At 42.6% G+C, this 23,526-nt stretch overlaps 3 protein-coding genes across 9 annotated transcripts; all 3 read left to right on the top strand.

Moving 5' to 3' along the window:
* Nucleotides 1-3,129: 3,129 nt before the first annotated feature.
* LOC120900591 (ornithine decarboxylase antizyme) lies at nucleotides 3,130-7,151 on the top strand. Its single transcript, XM_040307807.1, is given in 4 exon segments — nucleotides 3,130-3,577; nucleotides 4,122-4,242; nucleotides 4,244-4,292; nucleotides 4,414-7,151. Coding segments are annotated over 4 exon segments (765 nt in total). The 5' UTR covers nucleotides 3,130-3,476; the 3' UTR covers nucleotides 4,908-7,151.
* A 3,226-nt stretch (nucleotides 7,152-10,377) lies between these two features.
* LOC120903824 (protein croquemort-like) lies at nucleotides 10,378-13,524 on the top strand. 4 transcript variants are annotated; one of them, XM_040313463.1, is made up of 5 exons: nucleotides 10,378-11,163; nucleotides 11,316-12,116; nucleotides 12,203-13,041; nucleotides 13,118-13,208; nucleotides 13,279-13,524. In XM_040313463.1, the coding sequence occupies exons 2-5, from the start codon at nucleotides 11,676-11,678 to the stop codon at nucleotides 13,390-13,392; spliced, it is 1,485 nt and encodes a 494-aa protein (XP_040169397.1). In that variant the 5' UTR covers nucleotides 10,378-11,163; nucleotides 11,316-11,675; the 3' UTR covers nucleotides 13,393-13,524. The 4 variants fall into 4 exon arrangements, with proteins under 4 accessions (XP_040169397.1, XP_040169398.1, XP_040169399.1 ...); XM_040313464.1 differs by having other exon boundaries at nucleotides 10,378-10,979; XM_040313465.1 differs by having other exon boundaries at nucleotides 10,378-10,769.
* Nucleotides 13,525-19,037: 5,513 nt separating this feature from the next.
* LOC120902609 (protein croquemort-like) lies at nucleotides 19,038-22,945 on the top strand. Of its 4 annotated transcripts, none has more exons than XM_040311472.1 (6): nucleotides 19,038-19,160; nucleotides 20,435-20,714; nucleotides 20,788-21,093; nucleotides 21,198-22,003; nucleotides 22,083-22,173; nucleotides 22,243-22,945. In XM_040311472.1, the coding sequence occupies exons 2-6, from the start codon at nucleotides 20,589-20,591 to the stop codon at nucleotides 22,390-22,392; spliced, it is 1,479 nt and encodes a 492-aa protein (XP_040167406.1). In that variant the 5' UTR covers nucleotides 19,038-19,160; nucleotides 20,435-20,588; the 3' UTR covers nucleotides 22,393-22,945. The 4 variants fall into 4 exon arrangements, with proteins under 4 accessions (XP_040167406.1, XP_040167407.1, XP_040167409.1 ...); XM_040311473.1 differs by having other exon boundaries at nucleotides 19,154-19,267; XM_040311475.1 differs by lacking the exon at nucleotides 19,038-19,160 and adding an exon at nucleotides 19,444-19,839.
* The last annotated feature ends 581 nt before the right edge of the window (nucleotides 22,946-23,526 follow it).

Raw genomic sequence — 23,526 nt, forward strand, 5'->3', positions numbered from 1 at the left:
GGCACAAACAGTATTTAAAAAATTCTCCTGCCCTCTTCCTCCTAGCCGTAAAAACCAATTTCCATGAGTTCTAGCCAGATTGTTGAACGTTCCAGACGATCGAATCTCGTTTAATCCAATTAGACATTGATCGATTACTTCCCTACACCGACGGGATGAGTGGATGTAAAAACACGATGACGAAACATGCTAACATAATAAGTAATGTCCTCGTTATCGATCGCTAAACTGTCTCTTTTAGTTGTCATGCGACAATCCTTTAAATTTGATGTGCAATATGTACAGTATTACGGTTGTGCTCCGCCATTGCGGTGCAACCTTTTGCCCAATCCGTATGTGCATGCAGTCACGTGTAATTTATATGCCATTTCCTGTATTGTCTACTCTTTATCTTATCTGGCAAATACTGTGCCGACTCTTCATTAATTTGCCACTCTTATATTAGTTTGAGCGTTTTGTTACCATCGATCGTTCATACCAACCTACTCCAGCACGCGCGCGCTATCTTAGCCAGCGTATCGCTGGCGGGGGCGAAACTTTGATAACGAATGTATTACTTTTGAAGGAAGCAAAACAACAAACCACTTTTCTCTTTGTCATCGCTCCAACTGCGTCACACAAACGAGAAGGTGTGCGTTTGGAGGATTGTGACGAGCTTCTCCTCGCCATCGGACCATATCCATCCATCGCATGTTTTGACATGGAGCGTTCCTCCTGCTTTGCCATGTGGTTCACCTTGAAGTCTCGCGGACTTTCGCGCTTTTCACCCCACCAGTTTTTGGCAAGTTTGTTATACCACAATACACGTGCCCTCTGATTCTTTATTAGATCGTCCATATGCGGTGTGGAGGTTGGTTCACATTGTATGTAAACATTCTCTTTTCATACAGATTAGTTTTTCTTATTTTGAAAACTAATTGCACGCCCAATTTCGAGGGCTTACCGTGTCCGAATACCCACAAAATCGCAGGCCAATATAAAGAAAACCACCAAAACAAGCTGTGCCAGGAAGCAAATAATTCATTAAAAATGTATTTTTTGCCTTACCCGGGCCTTCAAAACAGAACCACCCGCAACACGGCAAAGAGAGCGTTTGGAACTATTTTTGGCAGTAAAATAAAATGGTTTGGCTGTTGAATTTTAAGCCGCACACAACAGCCCCCCACCCCGACTGCGTCATACAAAGTAGATGTTTAATTTTAAATGCGCTCACACATACGCACGGACGCGCTATGGTGGGTCCGTTAACACAGCGTTAGTGTAAAACTTCCCCAAGTAATGACGTTGGAGACACAAATCGACGGTGCACAGTGGTATGTGTGATGATGATATGGAACATAATACAGAAGGAAACTTAATTTGATCGTTCAAAGATGAAAAGAAACAATTTTGAAAATGGCAATACAACAAACCTTTGGTACTTTGGATCGAATGGAAGAGGATGGGTGCCATGGAATGTTTTTAGATTTTAGAATACCACGTGTTGTTTTGTACCGCATCAACAACGCAAATTTGAAGAGCATTACTTACCCCTGGCCCGTTTCGTGTACTATATGGCTTCGGTGTTTATTTTGCACGTAAATTGGCACAAGTTCAAGGTAAGAACCGGCCGTGTCTTTCCGCGTGCGTTTAATCGCACCCACGTGTTATCCACACTGGGAAGATACTGTTGACCCCGCCAAAAGCAGCATACCCCACAGCCCGCCCTGCTCTCTTTCTTTCGGTGCCGGAATATTGCCGGTTTATTTTAATTCTTTCATGCGCTCGGTTGTAAACTTGGAAAAACGAGACGGAAAACATATTTCGCCATACGCCCGGCTTGAATCGTTGAAAAGGCAGTATCATTTTCTGCTCTACTACAGCTGCAATTCCGCTTAGTTGGTAGTATATGTGTTTTTCTAAATTTATCAAATAACGTTGAAGCCAATAGCCGCCATCATACGGTGTGCTCTATCTGTATCTTTGATGTGACCACCCTGCCTAGCGTGTAATTTTGACCTCTATCAGCCTCGGAAAGCTTAGCCTTTTAACGATACATTGATTTGTTTTTAAATGGTGTGCAGCACTGGCTGTTGTTGGTTTGGTTGATGTGTTGTGTTAGATGCATACCAACACTCCACCATTACCACCACCAGAAGAGGAAAAGGTCGATCGTGCCCCGTGCTCTGTTGTTTATATTTGGCAGGGGAATGAACGCCGCGCGCTCTCGTGGACGAAATGGCCGAACCTGAAATCAGGCAAGTGCGCAATTTGCTAAATGACACCGAGAGAAGAAGGCAGCGAAGCAGCGCAGTACTTGTAGTAGAGCCACTCGTTTACTCGCACAGTCAGTCAGCCAGACAGAGGGGGGTGGGGCACATTTTTACCATCCATACTACCAAAGATTGAGATAAAAATACTCGAGAATGACACATTTCTTTTCTTATGTGTGGTTCTGGTGGGTTTTGCATGCAATGTCGAGGTGCGCGTTGTTAAATGCGTAATTTACTTTTAGTATTACTTTTCCGCGAACAACTGTATTTTAATATTAATCCAAATAATTCAGTATCACTTTTCACCATGCTAGGTAGTACAGGTTTCGTAAGATTTCTTTCTAAAATTCCTTAAAGACCGGAAGGGCGTCTTTATGGTATTCTTGTAAGCATACGAAGCAGTGATTTATTCGCAAAATTAAAACGGTTGCAATATATTTTCAAGCCTGTGTAAGAATTTGATTTGGAGGAGAGACTTTGCTTGCTTGCAAAATGTATCCACGGTCACACCACCGCGTTACCCTGCTCTTCTACATACAAACACAAACATTCTATCAAAACCAAAACATTTGCAGATCGTAGTGTAGTTGTGTTGTAGCCCTCGGTTTATGTGTGCGCGAGTTTGGCTGTGTTTGACTATTCTGTTTTTACTTATAATTTGCCATCCGAATGTGATGTGAAGCTCTTTGCGAAGCGGACAATGTAGTTGTGTTTAGCGTAAACACACTCGCAGTGTATGGCAAGGCATCCTTCGTTCGATACTACTGTCTTGGCAGGAAAAAAGCATATACACAGCACTTTTTTGCAACCGTCAATGTGTTGGTGATGAAGGTTTGTCCGAGGGTGCGATCATGCGATCCCTTTCAACGCCTTGGCTCGCGGGAAAGACAATCAGTCGGCATCTGTCCGAGAAAATGAGCGCTATTATATTCGATGAGATATCGCGGTGAAGTCATTTCGAAAGATTTCCTTTGAAGCAACTTGAAGTGTGACTGGTTGTTACAATTTTGTGTGAAAAATTTTCATCGTATTTGCAACCATTATACCATCGGAGCTATTACCACTTACAGTTTAGTGCTGAAATCTGTTGTAAAAAATAAAAGAAAGACACAACCGGCAAACAAAATAACTTTCAAACGCAACAAACGCTTCGAACCACCGTGATCGTGTGTGTGTGTGTGTGTTTTTGTTTAATTTGCTGTGTAAAGTTTGAACGTTTTCAACATGAAAGTGCCAACTTCTGCATTTGTTGCCGCCGCCACTGAGGTTGCCGATACATCTGAAACGGCACATTCTGGCCGTACGATGGCGAGAACTATGACAATGTAAGCGTACTTCTATCGCCGTACATGAAACAAAATGATTGCCAGTTTAGAAAGAGTATCACCTATTAATAAACAAACATAGCTGGAATTGATTAAATACCACCACGGGAACGTGTGATTCACGATGCACTGCATAATACTTTCCATGTAATCACCAGGGTTATGTAAAGATTTGTGCTATCAAGATTGTGTGTATAATTTCAACCACACATTCGTTTACATAACAGCGTGTAGCGGATCTTGATCGTATAATATTTACCGTATCTGAGGTTACCACTGCAATAAAGCGGGGTTCGCTTGGTGTGACAAAAGGCAAATTATTCGGAATTATTCACTAATACTACTCCTACTACGTGCACGACCTCAAATTTATTATCTTGTTTTTTATATATATATAAACGATCGTACATTAGCTATGCACAATGAAGAATGATACTTACGAATTCTAAGCTGTCTTTGTCTGTCATCGATTTATTATTCTTTGTTCATTGAATAAACTAACGTTTATATGTATTCATTTATTTTTTTATCTATATTGTTTCAGTGAGCCAAGTCTTAGTAGTAGTAATCGTACCAGTAAACGTACGATTTCCTCCTCCTCCTCGTCGTCGGCGGGCTCCGACTCTTACTGTGTTTCGTTGGCTGTAGGACCGCTGTGGTGGTCCTGATGTCCCAACAATCAGGACCGATCACGATAGGGCCTCTCCCTTGAAGGGTAAGGATTATTTTCTCCCCGATATATTTTCAGCAGGGCTGAAGAGGCCGCATTGCTGTCCAAGTAATTTGACACAACTAAGAATGCGCTAACACAACTTGTGTTCCATTGTTGCTTGCAGAATACAATCGCAAGGATTCTTTCGATTCGACAACGACCACCGCTTCCTCTGAGTACTACGATCTGGATTTCCCCGAATCAACCGTCGACTATTTGAGCCATCAGGAGGCAGCTGTAATTCAAGAAGTGCTGAGCCAATCCGCTCCAACGCCGATTACTCTGAAGCTCTTCGTAACACCCCAAAAGTGCAGCAGCTGGGAGACGGTGTTTAACCCAATCGAAAACATTCTGTACGTGTCGCTGCCGTCTGCAATGTCGCACGAGGCGTCGAAACACTCGTTCATTTCGCTGCTCGAATTCGCCGAAGAGAAGCTGGAATGCGACGCCGTCGTACTGTGCATCCGCAAGGACCGCCTCGACCGCCCGAACCTGGTACGAACGTTCTCTTTTGTTGGTTTTCAGCCGCTCAGCCCGAAGTCGCCGCTAGCTCCACCACATATCGACGAGCAGCAGAAGAATGAGTATCTCTTCATGGTCTACAGCATTGAGGAGTAGAAAACACGGTCGGACATCCATTTCACCATGATCCGTCTTACTAACCGTCATCAAGGATCATAGTATCACAAAGGAAAGGCGTGCGTTGGTACTGTTGTATTAAAATGAAATTCGTGTCTTAGATCGGTATTGCAATGTGTGTGTGTGTGAGTGTTACAATATTACCATCAATAGTAACAAGCAACGATCGATCTGGATGTGAGCGGCAACAACATCATGCAGTGCTCTTAAACGATAAGAACGAAGTTGACCAACTGAGCTTCGGTTGGTGGCAGAGATCGTTGCATTCCAAATCGGTCTGGTCAAAATTCGTTCGTTTTGATACAATAGTATGATACATAGTTTAACGCAAGTTTGAAATGCTAATTAGAAAATACGCATACATTCTAGATCATCTCAATATGCGAGCATCACCATCAACTAACAACCATTATGCTTGTTAAATGGTTTCTTCAGTGAAAAATCCACCATTTCACACCCATTCTTAACAAAGCTATCGCAATCATACATATAAAGTCCAAGAAGATAACATTTCCCTTTTCGAAGATTACAATACCAGCTAGGTTCTTCACAGCAACACTTTACATGAATGGACGTTGAAGAAACTTTAGTGCGTACGTACAGTACAGTAGAATACTAATGGGAAGTAAAATATTGAAACAATGAAGAAAAGCATCATCAGAATCGGTATCACGATCTAACCAGTCGAAATACTTGCGATTTGTAATTGTTTAAGAGATATGCTACTATCATGTAATCAAAAAAAAACATTCAAAAAAACTAAGGCAAAAAAATCATAAAATTGAAAAAATACCAAAAAAAATGATTTATTGTTTAAAACATTTTGCAACAGTTTTTCTTTTCCACGTCAACATTGAAACACAACTAAGATAAAAAAATGAAATAACAAACAGCGAAAAAATAACTGTCATTCAAAATGCAATATTATGGATTAGATTTGTCAGAAGTAAAGTAACAGAGTAACAGAGAAGTAAAAACAGAGGTGTCAACATGATGTAAACAAAATGCCAGCTAGGGCTTGTCCTCAAGATACATGTTTTAGAAGCTGCGTAATAACACAATAACACAACAAAGATAACCGGGAAAAGGAAAAGCGTCGACTACGAGATAGAAGACTTCTTCGGTGCGTGGCGTATAGCTAGTGCCAATGAAACAGAGAAGAGCGTATAGAAAAAGACCGATCCGGAGGTACGATTTCCCTCGTAATGCAAGTTGAACGATCATACAAGTTTGTTGGACGATCTTGTCCCGTATATAGTTGCACTAGTTGCGTTGGTTTCGTTATGTTGTCTAACTCAGCTGATATATGTCTCTTTGTGTTTCTTACTTTAATTTCTGACAAGCATATTACAACCAGTACTTACTGAGCGTTGCAATGTGTCCGCCCTATCAAGAAATGACCTTAGCAACTGTTTCGTTTATCGATGAAATGATATATTTCTGGCACGTTTCCACAACATTTATTAGAGTTAAGCACTTACGTTATACCTGTGTAATACATAATTTTAATGTTTCCCTTCTAATATTTCAATGAATTTGCTAAGATTCCACCACCGATGATGGTATTGTAATGCTTTGCATTGTAGCAAAATGTTCAACAGTTCCTCTCTGCATCGACACACATTCAAGCTTGTGGAAACCTATACGTTTGTAGGGTAATGGTAATCGATGTATGTTGTCAATGTGTGTGTAACAGTGCAACAGCTTCAAACCCTTTCCCTACAGACTGTGTAAGTACCATTAGGCAAACAATGAAAACGAGGCAGTAGAACCTGTAAACTTATAGCAGAAAATGTTTAAAACAACTTGACACGAAAATGGGAATGTATCTCAAAACAAAATAAGGGAAAAAGTAAGCATGAATCAAAAGGCATAACACCTTGAATTGAGACAGAAAAAGCAAGGATAAGAGAGGGGATGATTTTTCGAAACAATTAAAAACACCGCGTTGTTGTTCTCGTTTACTTCTTCCCCAACTTTATATGTTGTTAATGGGTTTGGAGGCAGGAAAGTACTGTACGCAACCCTGCATATATATTATTCTTATTACTATTTTTATCTATCACAACAAAGAAAACATATAAACAAAGAGCTTTTTTTTAAATACACTTTAAATTTCCATACGATTGATTATCTCGTGTTTTGTTTGAACTTCTTTCTAAAGACATTGTGCTTGATAACAATTGATACGAAATAAAATTTGAAGTGAATATACTTTTGACACATCATTCGTTTCTTTACTTGTGCAACGTAACAGTGACAAGTTAAGTTTCAAAACAAGTTTGTTTTCACTCTCGTTCCGAAATAAATGTAATGGATTTACGGACTTGTGGGTAACATGAAAGAATAAACGGACACAGATTCTGTATACCAACACCGGATAAAAGTTACATACCCGTTATGAATTTTCCGAAATGATATCAACAAGATCATTCAGGAGCGATTAGCCCTTACTTTGTATTTCTGAGTCTCTACTATTGCTTTTAGCTCGTGATGTTCGCACCTTCATTTTTCAGTATCGCATCAGGATCGTTCCATCGAGTGTGTGGAGAGAAATGATCAACCACCATAATATCAAGTTAAATAGTTGTTACTGAAGATCAAGCCAACAGTGGTAGTTGGCCATGTTTGCTGTGGCTATATGAAATATTGGTGATTTGATCTTTATTTGCATAATTGAAGAATTGTGAGTCGTTCGAATAGAATTTAACAACTACAAAGGTACAAATACATACGTGCATACTCTGTTGTTCAAAGCACTAAGTAAGTGTTTAAAAAATGCACGATTTACTCCTCCTATCGTTAGCAACATTACGATAATCTAATGGTTAGTGATGTATTCATGACTATCGTATCGTCTCATACAGGTCAACCCAGATCTTTTCATATGTCGAAAAGATAAGACATAATTATTCTGCTACTTTTGATCATCACATTAATGATGGGTGTCATGAATCTTCCGTTGAGATTCATTCATATGAAACTTCAGCGAAAAGTGAGTCGAATGTCGAATCCATTCTTCAAAGATTCATGAATCTCCAAGGATAAATGAATCAGAAATGGAGAAATCTCCAATGACTCATGAATCTTCAAAGAATAAATTCATTAAAATTCATATTCTCATTGTACGGATTCATGAATCTTTAGAGATGTATGATTTTCAAAATATTGCATTTGCGCGGTCCCACCTAACAACATGCTCGTCGTGGGTTTAAGCCATGCACCGTCTCCCCATAGCAAAACAAGCTATCAGGCTGCTTGGTACTTGCCAAGAAGTCTCGAAAGCCTGTCTGTAAAGCATGACATGCATGGCATGACTTCGTAGGTTGCCACGTCAAGAAGAAGAATATTGAGAAGATCAAGATCATCTCCTCTTAAGAGAATGTATGAATCTTAAGAGGTGTATGAATCCATAGAGATTCGTAAATCCTTCAAGGTGTATGAATCCTTTGAAATTCATGAATTTTTTTTAAGACTCATGAGTTTTGAGAGATCCATTAATCTTCGGAGATTCATTTATCTTTGCAGATTCATGAATCTTTGCAGCCGAGATTCAGATTCAGTGAATCATGTCAAAGATTCATTCATATTCATACAGATTCATGAATCTGTTCATATTCATAATATTCATTACACTGAAATCACTAACTTTGGTATTAGTAAGCGTCGCGCTATCATATCCTACTTTAGATCATCAACTGCAGGCTTTTCACAGGAAAACTACTGCACGGCATTGAAATAATGTCGTTGCAATGAGAAAACTTTTATAGACAAATCCACCAGTCCAACACACATCCCATCTTTTGTGCGGCTAGAGCAGCGATCGGCAAAATGCGGCTCTTGACTTCAGTTTATCAACATGGCATTTTTGCTCTTGGTGTATCTATTTGGCTGGCTCTTCACGTAAAATTCTTCAGAATATTGTAGAATATTGCTCTTTCGGTCGCAAAGTTTGCCGATCGCTGTGCTAGAGCATTCGATACCAGACCCATAGTATAACTTCGCTTAGTATAAGCCTCTCGATCACATCATCACCAACAAAAAGGGCAACAGTAGAATAAAATTATGATGAAACAACAAAGCCTGTTGGGTATCGTAAACGAGGAAGGTAAACATAGGCACAAACCCAAACGTACAACATCATACAGCGGAACTTTCTCGTGATATTGATCCAACTGTTTGAGGTGCAATGTTAAATGCTTTCGAATTTTCGAAACAAAGTGACACACTACCCTGTCTACTCTTTAGCATTGCCTTGGTGTCATACGAGACGCGAGGATAAACAATAACATCCGTTACACGATTTAATGTAATTTAATTTAATGATCTCTATCGACTGCTAAAATCCAGCAGACTTTGAGACCGCCGGATGTATGGCGAACCAGACATTGTAAAGGTGACTAAGGCCGGCAGAATACGATCGCCGAAGGCGGATCTATCCAGAGTAGTGTTGCTCGCTCTGGAGTGAACCTAGTAGGTTTGTTCGGTTCCTTGAACGAAATAATCTGAACTAGACTAAACATTCTGAACGTAGCAGGTTCGGACAGGAACGGTCGGAATGATCGGAACGGTTGGATCGGTTCTAATGATCGGAACGTTCGGAACGATTGCGTGATCTCAAAGTCATTGTGCAAAAAACAAAGAAATCACACATGTAACTGTATTTGTTTGCGTATTATTGTATTATTAGTTTTAGGTAATGGTTATACAATATTTTAGTCCCGAATTAATAGAGATTAGGTTTGATGAGTGTGTCAATACTGTACGATTGTAATTATTCTCATTGTCGCTCAACGCGTTTTTGGATGTGGTTGTGCTTAAGTTAATTTGGCAATTATAATTGTAAGATATTTTGAGCGATAAAACAAATGTAACTTTAATTACACAGGCAACCATGTCCGTATTGCACACGCACCACTTTCAAACGTTGTTGCCTATTCAGTCAACTGTGGTCTTGCATGAACGTTTGTGTTAAGAAAATTGTATCGCATTTATTGAAATGTCTGTTCATTTACGGCATGTGGTGTTTAAATTAATGACCCGTTATTGCATAGTTTATTAGCAAAAAATGTTTGGCAAAAAAGAGCCAAATCCTACAAACGTCGTTCCCTGTTGCCTGGCGGCATAAAAACCACACCAACCAGCTCTATTGGAATGCTCGGTTCAGCGTCCTTTAAACAGCGGCGCAAGTGCGATTGCATCGAAGCTAGCCGTAGAGCCTAGCCGTCATTAATAAATTACTACGCCCTGATAAGATTGTTATCGGAAAGTCGCGGGTGGGAGACCACAATGGAGCGCGACTTATCCGCGCAACCTTCGTCAATACGGTTTATCAGAATCGTAATCCACACCATCAATCTACCTGTTTTACTCTTCAAACACACATACTAACGCTCTCTTTCTTTCCCTCTTGCTGGACGAGAGCAGGCGGTGCGAAGATAAGATCCGGTGCCGTCCCTTAGCGATCGTCTTGATTCTCAGTTTTCTTCAAACCCCCCCTTGGTTTGACGCGTTTGGCGCGAACAATACCTGACCAGAGTTCAATCAGGGCGTTTCGCACTTAATTGCTAGGGATTGATCTACGCCTTTCTTTTTCCTTTTTCTTTGCTCACCTATCCACACCTGTTGCGGCACAGAGAGAGAGGTACTTAAAATTCTTTCAACCCCTACCTCCCCCCACCCCCTCGCGCCTCAAGCTGGTACCATTGACATAATGTGTTGATAAAAATAGCCCTGCAAGACGTGCAAGTCTTATTAGGATATAAACCATTGTTACAAGTAGTGATCACTTTTAGTGTACAGAAATAGGACAATCAAGAAGGATGCGTTACTTTAAGTCTCGTAAGTAAAACTCCCGTGTGCGTTAAATCATGCTTATGATTTTCGAAGTGGCCACAGTTGCATGATAGCAGGACTTTCGGTACAGCTCACAAAACAACGAAACACCGTTACCATGGAAGGGTGCGATCGATCGATTGTCGCCAGCTCAAATCCGATAGGGAGCTGCAGTTTAATCGATCTCGATATTATACAATCGCTCCAGTGCACCGGGTGAGAACAATGTGCAACACCAAACAACGCATAACTGGCCTTAAGTATACCGTGTACAATAAACACAATATCTTCGCACAAGATAATACTAAACAATACAACAGCAAACCAATAAAAAAAAACATGTACGAAAGCACACCAGCAGCAAAATAACGTATGGATTAGGTTCAAAGAAAAGATTACGGTACGTGTGCTGGCGTGGGGGGGGGGAGGAGGACTTGAGTTCTGATAAACTTAATCGGTATTACAGTGCCATACGTTGTTATACACTACGCACAATCGTACAGCACTACTAGTACACCTTCCATTCTCTAATCTGGCGATTTATCTTTATAGTACCCGACAGTAAATCAGTAACGACAGCAGGAGCATTTTGATCAAAATCTATAAAAAATATATAGCATCGAAATCCTCGTTAGCGTATCGTAGCACAAGGTAGCGAAAAGAAAACCAGGCAGAAAACCTATGCGATAAAGGCAACGGGAGGTTTGTAATCTGGCTTCTTTACCCGCTGCGGGCTCATCCTGCACTGCAGTGGCGTGTCAAAAGGTTAGTACACAGGTACCACCACGTACGAGTGGTCAAACCCTGTGTCGTATTGTAGCAAATTCCAGTGATCGCACCAGACCGTGTGCCGGACAGTGTCTAAGGCAGTGTTACCAGTTGTTGTTACTGCAGCTGCACACAGGCTGAACCATGTGCTGCTGTTCGAAGCGATATTCCAACAACGCCAAAAAGCTATGGGCCTTTGGCGGTGTGGTGGCCATCTTTGCGGCGGCCGCCTTTTTCGGCTTCGGTCTGCCCGCCATCATCGATGCCGTCGCGCTGACTGAGTTCCGCGTGAAGGAGGGTGCCCGCGTGTACGAGAACTTCTTCGACGGTGAGGTGCCGATCTTCTTCGACATCTATCTGTTTCACTGGACCAACCCGGAGCAGATCCGGGACCCGAACGTGCGGCCCAACTTTGTGCAGATGGGACCGTACGTCTTTTCCGAGCGCCACGAGCGTGGTATGGTATCGTTCAACGACAACGATACGATCACCTTCAACCAGAAACGCATCTGGCACTACATGCCCGAACTGTCGAATGGTGATTACTTCAACGATCGTGTGACGACGCTGAATCCAGTGCTGGCGGTAAGATATGGAGCCGTGTGCAAGCTGCAGATCTTTGCTGACTAATTGAGCCCCGCCCCCCTTTATATTCTTATCACCACAATCAGACGGTCGGTAAAACGCTGGAAGGTGACCCTTTGCTGCCCCTGCTCGATGGTATCATAATGGCGAACAATCTGGCCGAGTTTCTGTACAAGGATGTGCCCGTACATGAGATGCTGTTCGATGGACATCCGGACATGCTGCTAACGACGTTGCGCGATTTGCTGGGCGCCCTGCCGCCCGGCACTGTGCCCGACATCAGCTTGCCCCCATGGGAAGGGTTTGGATGGTTCGTTGAGCGCAATGAAAGTCTCACGTACGATGGGACATTCCAGATGGGCACGGGCACGGATAATCACATCAACACGGGCGTAATGCGCCAGTGGAACAATGCGCCCCAGGTGCCGAACTATCGCGGAGTCTGCGGGCAGGTGCGCGGCTCGGCGGGTGAAGTGTGGCCACCGATGGGACGCAATCTGGGCGATAACATTCGGCCGCTTAATCTCTTCCTGCCCGATCTGTGCAGTGCGATCACGTTGCGCCATGAGCGCGAGTTTACGGTGCACGGGCTGGATGGTGAGCTGTGGGTCGGCGATGCACGAAACTTTGACAACGGACACACCATCCCGGAAACCGAGTGCCAGTGTACATCGCCCATCGACCAGTGTCCGTTCTATCGGCCCGGTGTGCTCGACGTGTCGGAGTGCAAGTTCGGCGCGCCGCTGGTAGTAAGCTATCCACACTTCTACCTCGCCCATCCCAGTTACCGGACGGCTGTGACGGGAATGGAGCCGGACCGTGCCAAGCACGAGTTCCGCTTCGCATTGCATCCATTCTCCGGCATCCCAATGGCCGCCAATGGTCGCATTCAGTACAATATGCATCTCAGAGATAATGGCATGGCGTAAGTAGTTTCTGTGTTTTTGTGTGTGTCATTCGCTTTGTGAATGTGTGCTAACTGGTGCACCTTTCCACTGCAGGCTGTTCCGAGACGTGCCAGACGTTATCATTCCCGCATTTTGGATAGAGCAGCGCATGGTACTTACCAAAGATATTGCCGATGATCTGAAGGTACAGTTACTGTCGCACCATTTCAATACTTTGCGGTACATTTTATCGAAAAACGTTCTCATCTTTCCAGCTTATCGAAGACCTTCGATGGGGATTCATCTATACTGCTTTCGCACTGTGCGGTGTGGCCGCTTTGCTGCTGGGACTGTCGCTCTACGCTGCATTCTTCGTGTGGAAAGACTAACACTTAAGCTATATACTGTCGGAACGACAAACCTGACCGAGTGATTCATTATATATTTGTTTTATATACTTATTCCTATGGTTTTCTTTTTAACAAATAAACTCTGGGCTGTGCTCAAGTTTTGGATAAATAGTTTTGGAGTTTTTTCCCGCTTTTTCCGTGGTTATCAATATTTTATCTCGACCTGGATGACCTAAGCGTTTAGTGTAATTTGTATGAAATGACCATCGCATCGCCGTCTAGCCTTCCGGAGGATAAAGTCACTACAAGATAACAGGATGTTTACTTAATCCAGCGTATAAGGAGTCTTTAGGAGAGTTAGAGATTAGAAGGAAAGGGAGAACTTTTTCTCTGGATATAAAATGATCGACTGGCTTCCAGGGTTTTGAGCGACGTTGACTTTAAAATTAGATGACTATGACTTTAACTAGACGACGTTGTTGACTCGTCTATATCTAGAGTTGCTTTAGTTATCACCATTCATTTATATTGTGAATTTAGTGTATCTTGAATCGTGAAACCGGATGAGATCGACTCGAGCCTTAAGGGATTTGAAGTGCTTGAAAATAGCCCGATCTCATTAATTGGACTTTTAACTGCCTTTCAACTATAGTCTAAATCCATGCACCACAGATTACGCTTTAACGGCTGTGACACACTGTCGTCCTCGTGGACATTGACCGATGGCAAGTCCAGTGGACTGGGATTAAGGGCCCTAGGCAGTAAGACGAGTTGAGGCTTCCTATACATGGTGAGTGAAGGGGGGGGGGGGGGGGTGTAGCTGGCTTCTAGCTTGCTGTTTGGAGATTGAACAGTCTCCTTTAATTGCTGTGGCTGCTCATGGATGGACTGACCGGGGGAGGGGAGGGTTCAAGTGATTCGCCAGTCTCGGGATCCTAGTAGTCGGGATCTCGGGATCTACGGAGCCTCCAAAAGTGACGGGGTCCTAGGCGATCGCCTAGTCAGCCTACCGTTAGAGCCGCTGCTAAGGACTGCACGGCAGTCCTTCCTATTGCAATGTGATTCGCCTATCTTCAACTGATCAACGCCTAAGAAGCCTAATAAAATAACTCTCCTCGTGTGGTTAAATACACCCCAAGCGCCAGAGATCAAGCTTAAACGACAGGATAATCAAATATCCATAGAAAGAAACGAAAGTTTCATAGCTTCACTGTTTTGCTCAATATATGGCGTACTCCCCAAGTGCCACACATCCACTAAACGACTTCTAAATGGGTTCTAAACGACTCAAGCTCTCAACCTAAACGGAATATAGAAAGACTTCGTTTAGCAGACGGCAAACGACTCATGCATTCTAAAAATAGCAAAAACCTGGTGGCGTCATCTGTTAGTGGGATCCAACCAGTGGAGCTTCCTCGCTTGGAGGAGAGCTTTTTCATTCCCTCTGTACTGTTGTAATGTAAATCACCAGCACTGAAGCAAGTGAGATTTGAGTAATGATCGTTGGTGTTGATACCCACGTATCTGACCACCCGATCATTCATATAGATTTTTGCTCGGAAAGTTAGAAGGTTATATAGGTAATGATAAGATGAAACTTGTCGAAACACATTACAAGAAAAGGACAGCAATATAATGATGAGATGTAACACGCCATCTATTGAGCAAACAAGTGAAGTGATGGAGCTTTAATTTTTTCTATGGATATACAATTTTCCAGTCGTTTAAGCTTAATATATAAATATTCCTCTGCGCTTGCCCGCGTTTTATGCCATTAATGCATTGCTCGGTATGCAGTATTCTTATTTTTGGTCACTTGTCTGCATTCATCGTCGAACCAGCCAGATTTGGTGTTGCCACGACGTGGTCGTATTTTTGTTTTTAGAGCGTTTCACCTCTCGCTCGTAGTTTCATATCTATTTTCTGGTAGTAGAGAATCGTCTAAAGCGGCCTTGAATTCCTGTTGGACAGTAATGTCCCTTAGAGAGTCCGTGTTGAGCCGAGGCTGTGTGTTTTCTCCGCTCCCATTGGCGCGGGGGCGGCCGATTCTACAACGTATCACTAAGCCAACCAAGTAGTGATCGGAATCGATATTGGCTCCTCGATAAGTTCTGACATTTAACAGACTCGACTGTCGTCGGCGGCTTAATAACAAGTGGTCAATCTGGTTGAGAGTGGTGACTCCATCCGGGTGCGTCTATGTAACCTTATGGATTTTCTTGTGCGCAAATTTGGTACTTCCAACAACCAAATTGTTCGCTGCGGCCAATCTACTACCATCAAATTGTTACTGAGGTGTGGGATGGCGAATCGATGCCTTGTGATTGGAATCTCGGCATCATCTAACCCATATACAAGAAGGGAGACCGGTTGGACTGCTACAACTACAGGGGTATTACGGTGTTGAATACCGCCTATAAAATATTCTCCCTGATCCTTCAGAATCGCCTTGTCCCGCACGTCGAAGAGATAGTCGGAAACTATCAAAGAGCCTATATAGTACCAGTACTCACATACGCCTCTGAAACTTGGACACTGTCCAAATCTGACGAAACCCTCTTAGCCGCGTTCGAGAGGAAGATGCTCAGAAGGATACTTGGCCCTGTATGTGTGGAAGTGTTGTGGGCAGCCGTGCCGACCCCTGGACTTGCCGTGGCAGTTGCGCTGCCACCGGTCAACTTCCAGGAGGACGACAGTGTGTACACGCACACTGTCGCACACACTAAGCAGCGCAAAGCTTAGTGTGTGCCGAGCGCCGAACAGAGTGTATTAGCGTGCCGATCGAGCAGGAGCTCTCGGCAGGGTCGCTTGGTGGGGCTGGTGCGCGGCCACCGCATTTGTGATTTAAACACTTTATTTTTTATTGTTTATTGTTTGTGTCAATATGTTTTATTCATTTTGTACGTTGTATAAGTGTTTAAATAAAGTAGTAAACTGCAGAACATAACAAGAAGGACAATGGAGGAGCCGCTATAATGACGAGCTGTAGGAGATGTACGGCGACCTCACTGTCGTACCACCGGATAAGTAAGTAAGTAAGTAATGCACAATACAAAGTTTTCACACACACTAGATCGTTGAATTCCCTCGTCATTTTAAACATTAAACCTAGAGTTCTGCTTGGTAGAGGTAAGCAGTACAAATGCTGCTACCTGATACGCACACATGTTTAACGAACACAACTATTCGGGTTGGCTCGGTAAAGGTCGGGTGGGCGCCAGAACGCAAAAGCGTAGACTTTTTCATGAGTTTGTATGACTTCGGCTATTTTGGACCATACGTGTAGGTGCTGACACCCGATTCCGTGTTCGCAATCAATTCCATAGCCGATTCCAATTTCGGAACCGATCCTGGAACCAATTCCGGAGCCGATCCTGGAACTAATTTCGGAGCCGAATCTGATTTCGGAATTGATTCCGGAAACTGGTACCGGAACTACTATCCGGAATTGATCGCAAAAAAATTTGGAGCTGCCGGAATGGATTCTGACGAAAAGTTCATTTTTCCCATCACAACTAAGCACCACTGACAGGCTATCCACCCAGGAACAGATGGCGCCACCAGCTTTTTTAATTTGTTTTTTAAATGATCCAGTCGATATTCCCTGCACCCAGCAACAGATGACGCCACCACCTTTTTTCAATTTATTTTTTAAATTACCCAGTCGTTATTCCCTGTTAAACGGAAACCTTTAAGAATTACTTCTAGACTGAGGGCTTGAGTCTTTAACACCCCTGTTGCAAACTATTGCAACAGCACTCTTTCTTTTGCCCGTACCCAAGCGCCACAGATTAAGCTCAAACGACTGAAAAATTGAATATCCATAGAAAAAAATGAAAGCTCCACAGCTTCATTGGTTTGATCAATAGATGGCGTATTACAACTCATCATTATATTGCTATCCTTTTCTTGCAATGTGTTTCGACAAGTTTCATCTTATCATGACCTATATAGCCTTCTGACTTTCCGAGCAAAAATCTATATGAATGGTCGTGCGGTCAGATACGTGGGTATCAACACCAACGACCATTACTCAAATCTCACTTGCTTCAGTGCTGGTGGTTTCCATTGGAGTTTAGTATTTAAACAATCGTATCGCCGTTCTAGTTCTAGTGATGCATAACTTCAATGCAAAACCATACAACAGTACAGAGGAAATGAGAAAGCTCTCCTCCAAGCGAAGAAGCTCAACTGGTTGGGTATCCCACAAAGAGATGGCGCCATCAGCTTTTTTGCTATTTGTAGAATGCATGAGTCGTTTGCCGTCTGCTAAACGAAGTATTTCTATATTCAGTTTAGGTAGAGTGCTTGAGTCGCTTAGAAGCCGTTTAGTGGTCGTTTAGTGGATTTGTGAAACATGGGTAGTAGTATTTGGTAATAAAAATAATGCGTTTTCTTAAGCAGTCTATATTATTATTTTATTGCGACGCTAAAAATCAATCGCTTGACTCGGGCTACCGCGAAAGAGTGGCCTTTGGTCATTGCCTTAGCCACGACGTTCGGGAGCCTTTGAGCGATCGGGAATATTCGGCTCGATCGGTATCGGATGTTTCCCACGCTATGCGTTTGTACCGCGCTCTGTCGGGAATCACGGCAGATAACACCAAGGTGGATTTAAAAATATCAGGTGGTGGACTCTAGTGCATTTTGACAATTCGTCACTTGACGTAAGGTCCCCAGGATTCAAACTTTGTTTACATTTATTAAATTTGATCATATAATTTATCTACCCCATTTTTTGATTAAACATTCTTTAAAAATATATTTTGGACTTCGCGAGTTCTTATTTAACATTAAAACATGGATTAAAGTGTGTTAGTTTGTGTTATTCCGTGAATTTATTCTATAATTCATTGTGTTTTCGACATTTTTGATGGTAATAATTAAGAAAGCATTATTTTAAATCCACCTTGGATAACATTTTATCTGATATTTTTAATCCACCTTGGATAACACCGACAGATCGAATCTAACGTTAATTATTATTAACAACCCCCTTTAGACGTCATTTAATGCACTTGTGTCAGTTTGGATATGGAGTTCCTTCCTGCGCCAAATAATTTGAAAAATGCCCTCTGGGATTTTTATTTGTCAGCCAGGGGTGCCAAACGTGTGGATCAAAATAGGTGGCACTAACTGATTACAGTTAATTGCAATCAGCGGCGGATCTAACGGTAGGCGGACTAGGCGGCCGCCTGGGGCCCCGCCGATTTAGGGGCCCCGTAGATCGCCATTCTATAGTATGCCGTATGGACAGAGTACTAGCGACAAGGGCATCCCCTGGAAGGATGGTCGATGGGGCCCCGAGGCTGGTGAATCATTTGCACCCCCCCCCCGTCAGCAAAAAAATTTAGAGTTTGCGACTGATGATCGAAGGGGGCCCCGACGGCATTTCAAGTTTACTGTTCAATCTCCCAACAGCAAGTTTAGAGCCGCTACCACCCCCCAACAACATTTACCATTTACAGAGGGCCTCAACTCGTCGTTCCGCCTAGGGCCCCCAATACCCTTGATCCGCCACTGATTGCAATTGATTACTCAACACACAGTGCAGGATAAATTTACAAAAAATAAAAAGGATACATTTTTACTTTTTACAGCTATGGCAAGATAACTATTAATCGTTGTGATATATTCGAGGAAAAAGGTTCTTGTAAATAGCAATATTAAAATAAAGTTTGACATCTCTGACACCGTGGAACGGTTTGACAGGCAACAATATTTATTTCCTTGGACGTTTCGCTTTGTTTTCATTTGAGTGGCGTAGGCAAAGTGGTGGAATCATTGTGTAGCGGGTGAAAATAAAGGTAAATTTTTAGTGTTGCATATTGTGTCCCTTGTTAAATGCAACAGCAATCTCTTTCTTAAACCCATGTGAAAAAGATACCTACCAAGCAATACAATGTATCGATAGGTAAGGCAGTGAAAGTGCACGATGAATAAGCGAGTTCGCACGGAAAGGGTGTGGGCGATTGAAGCCATAGCTTATGAAACCAAATTTAAATCTCCGTTCCAAGCAGGTACAAGCTCTCATTTCTAAGTCGATTTTATAAAAGCACTCCAAATAAATATCAACCAAAGTGCATTTGCTCCTGGTGACGCAAATAATCAAAAACTGCAGCACTGTGTCTCGCTCAGGTCAAGGCATGTATGGGGCACCGACGCGCAAATACAAACATTGGTTATCAGTGAAACTGTATGCTCTTCACCGTAATCAATTTCTAACAGTAGCCTTCAAACATTCATCCGGCAATGCAAAGCTTCGGTGATACTGCTTGTCTAACGTAGATTGAACCGTATCGGAGACGGCGGCGGAGTGATGCGATCTCGAACTTGCATCACACATCCACACGTAATGTGGCTCTGTGCTTGAGCGCTCAGTTTCTCTAACGCTAAAGTTTTACGTTCCAGCAAGGTCGTTTGCAATGCTGTAACTGCCCGTCTCAACCTGTCCGCGTCCTCTAGAGTCATGCGATGCGATTACCGGTAAAGTAGGCTTCGATGAGTCAGTGGTGTGACGTTCTTCGCGGCGTGGGCACGAAAAGCATTGTGGAAAAGGTTGTAAAAGAATTTAAAATTTTAATTCAATTATCAACCGAAAACATGCGACAAATAGCATAAATGCGATATTGCAACACAAATCCATTTTGTGCTTTGTTCGTTTATTGCTTGAAGGTAAGCAGTAGTACTCTGCGCAGCGCGTAACGTGCTGTACGAAGTAGCAATATGTAATCACATTACATTTTGCATCCCATGACCTAATGAGTATCGTTTGATGCTGAATAAAACGGGTTTTTATCATGTGCAGCAGCGCCACACACTCATGTCGGACAGCTTGAGCTGACACATTTATGATAAAAGTAAGGGTGACTTAGCGATAAGGTACAAAGGAGAGGAAATCGGCACTGAGTGCGATTCTTTGTTTCCGTTTTCCGCGTGCGTTTGTGACTCACGATTGCACGATGAAAAGTCATGACATAATGACCGTTTTGCACACCGGTTTTGGCAATGGCCTTTCCACTTTCACCAACCATTGTTCATCCATTTCCATCGTTTCATAATATTTATCTTTTCCCCGCAGCACACTGGATGAGCTGATAAGAGGGACAACAGTGCGCGTGACGACACCAAAACCTACCGCCACAAGGACAGCGGCCATAAAATACCAAAGCAATATTGAGGCGTTATAACGCAATCTACCCAAAACAAAGTATTGCCCTCAGCTGCAAACTACAATGTGTTCACCATGTACAGACTTTCAGAAAAAGTTTATATCACTAGGATGTTCGTCCTTTCTAATCTTGCTAGCGATTACACTAGGCGTGCTTTGGCCATCCCTGTCCGAGCAGGTGCTGCACAATGTAAGTTCGCTACTCAACCCAATTTGCATACTTTTTCTGATTGCGTTCTGTTTTGCCGTTCTACAATCTATAGAAACTGGTCATTAAAAATGGATCGTCGAACTATGACAACTGGATTCGGACACCTATACCCATGTATTTGGAGGTATATTTCTTTAACTGGACTAATCCGGATGACGTAAAGACGAAGAACGGCACAAAGCCACACTTTGTGGAGATGGGACCGTACACGTTTTCCGAGGTTCACGAACGTGTCAACCTAGTCTGGAACGCTAACAGTACGGTAACATATGAGCAGCGCAGGACGTGGCATTTTGTACCGGAGCTATCGAAAGGCACACTGGATGATCAAGTTACAAATTTGAACGTTATCACCTTGGTAAGTAATAAGCAGGTGGAATGTTATTTTCAACCATTTTTGCACATTTAATCATCAAATATAAATTACCCAACGTAATCTATTTGTTTCGTGCCTCTTTCCAGAATGCTGCACATTTTTTACGCAATACATATCCCCTGCTTAGACCACTAATAAATATATTCCTTAAAACGGATGGTTCGTTGCTGTGGAAAAACAAACCAGTGCGCGAGCTGCTGTTCGAAGGCGTTAAAGATCCACTGCTAGATCTGCTGAAGACTATCAATAGCACATCACTGAACATACCGTTTGATAAGTTTGGCTGGTTTGTTGGGCGTAATCTGAGCGACACGTTTGACGGCACCTTCACGATGAGAACGGGCGCGGATGGGCTGGAAAGCATGGGCTTCCTAACGCAGTGGAACGGTTCACCCAACACCGGCATGTACCGGGGAAAGTGCGGCGAAGTGTACGGTACGTCCGGCGAGCTTTGGCCAGCCTCTAGCAATGTTCCGGCAAACATTACACTCTTCCCATCGGACATTTGCCGTTCCATTACGCTGCAAGGCAGGGAACAAGTTTCGCTGTACAACATACAGGGCACGAAGTACGTTGGCGACGATCGTGTTTTCGACAACGGTGTAAAATACCCCGAGGCTAGCTGCTGGTGCAACTCCAATCCCACCCAATGCCCCGACCTTAAGCCGGGTGTGTTTAATGCTTCCGCCTGCAAATATGGATCGCCAACGTTCGTATCGTTTCCGCACTTTTATCTGGCCGATGAAAGCTACCAAACTGCTGTAACGGGACTGCGGCCAAATCAAACGGAGCACGAGTTTTACATGGCAATCGAGCCATCGACTGGCATTCCGTTGGACGTTCGTGCCCAGCTGCAGATCAATGAGCACTTGCAGCCGATAAAAGGGTTTAGGTATGGTGCACCATGTTAGCCATCGATAATCGTGAATCAGATAAATGTTAACACTTGTTTTTTTATATCGACCATACAGTTTCTACGAGCATGTACCGGACGTAATGGTACCGATGATCTGGTTCCGACAACGTGCAACCCTCACGCAAGAGCTGGCAGAACAGGCGAAGGTAAGGTGTTTTTGGTTTTGCGTGACTTAGTTTGCTGTCTTAATATCCACATTGAATTATTTGTCACAGCTTGCACTGGCACTACCGTCGCTCGGCATCTACGTGGCGGTCTTCTTTGGCTCTATCGGTATTATCATGACGTCCGTATTCCTATTCTGCAGTATCAAAAAATGGTCCCAAAGCGCAGAGGTAGTTCCGTACGAAGAGCTACAAAATTAACGTGTTAAAAGCATCGACGCAAACAAAAAATATCCAGCAAAAGTGCCTTAAAGTGATAAACCAATTGGGCAATTCCAAAGAAGATGCGGAAAGATATATTTTGTTTCGTTAGTAATGCGTGTAATACTCTTTTAATTTGAGCTTCATTTTTACAACTTTTTTCTTGCCTCACTTTTACTCAGTTCTTAAGAAGTGCCAAAAACAAAAGATAAAAAATATCCGAATGCACGGATAAATTAGTTATTTCAATTTTGTCTGAGTTAGACTAAATACTATTGTGATTGCAGTAGTTTCTATAGGCACTAGCATCTTTATAATTGTACTAAAATTGCTCAATCAAAAGCGTGTTTCGTTACCGATTGGATTCCTTTGCTGCATAATATAGACTGAGAATTACGAGAAATGTAGTAATTTACGATCGAGTTGTACATAAAACCGATAACAAAGAGAAAAAATGAATTAGAATCTAAAGAATAGACATTCTAATCTGAAGACAGGTTTTGTATATTTACAAAAAGTACATAAAATATATTTTACTTGGTGAACGTGTGTTTTTTTTATTATGTAAAATTAGACTCTAATAAACAAAAAAAAGTTTAAAACGTAAAAACTGCATACTTTTATTTTGTATTAACCCTATTACTATCAATCGGTTATCCGTGAAATGAAATGAAATGAAATGAAATCCGTGAAGCTTACCCAATTCTTATTATTTCTATATTTTATTGTGCCCTTCACGGAGCACATAAAGAGAGCTTGATTCTGAACTATCATCGGGAAACTGAGTGAAACTGATCCTAAACCCATACCGGTTCTGTTACCGATTCCGAACCTGTAGCAGATCTAGCAATCGCGTATTGCTTTTCGACCAAAAGAGCCAAATCCTACAAAAATTGTCCGTAGAGTTCCACATGAAGAGCCAAATAAATAGGCCAAGAGTAAAAATGTGTGAAAAAAATGTTCTATGAAATACAGTATAACCTCACTGATTGGCTATTTTTTAGTTGGGTTGTTCACTAGTTGGCACCTCAATAGTTGGGTCGTCTCCAACCAATGAGGTTGTGCTTTGGCAGAAAGTAACATCGGCATGGTTGCCATGGAGGCTATTAAGCAAAGCCATTGCGATGAATTTCA

The sequence above is a fragment of the Anopheles arabiensis genome, chromosome 3 (assembly GCF_016920715.1).
Source record: "Anopheles arabiensis isolate DONGOLA chromosome 3, AaraD3, whole genome shotgun sequence".
NCBI classification, from domain to species: domain Eukaryota; kingdom Metazoa; phylum Arthropoda; class Insecta; order Diptera; family Culicidae; genus Anopheles; species Anopheles arabiensis.

What these genes read in the sequence shown, in the direction of transcription:
- LOC120903824 (XM_040313463.1), top strand. Translation starts at nt 11,676, where the DNA reads ATGTGCTGCTGTTCGAAGCGATATTCCAACAACGCCAAAAAGCTATGG. An exon ending in CGCTGAATCCAGTGCTGGCG is followed by an intron (nt 12,117 to 12,202) that starts GTAAGATATGGA and finishes CACCACAATCAG; the next exon opens with ACGGTCGGTAAAACGCTGGA. An exon ending in CTCAGAGATAATGGCATGGC is followed by an intron (nt 13,042 to 13,117) that starts GTAAGTAGTTTC and finishes TTTCCACTGCAG; the next exon opens with GCTGTTCCGAGACGTGCCAG.
- LOC120902609 (XM_040311472.1), top strand. Translation starts at nt 20,589, where the DNA reads ATGTGTTCACCATGTACAGACTTTCAGAAAAAGTTTATATCACTAGGA. An exon ending in ATTTGAACGTTATCACCTTG is followed by an intron (nt 21,094 to 21,197) that starts GTAAGTAATAAG and finishes GCCTCTTTCCAG; the next exon opens with AATGCTGCACATTTTTTACG. An exon ending in CAGCCGATAAAAGGGTTTAG is followed by an intron (nt 22,004 to 22,082) that starts GTATGGTGCACC and finishes TCGACCATACAG; the next exon opens with TTTCTACGAGCATGTACCGG.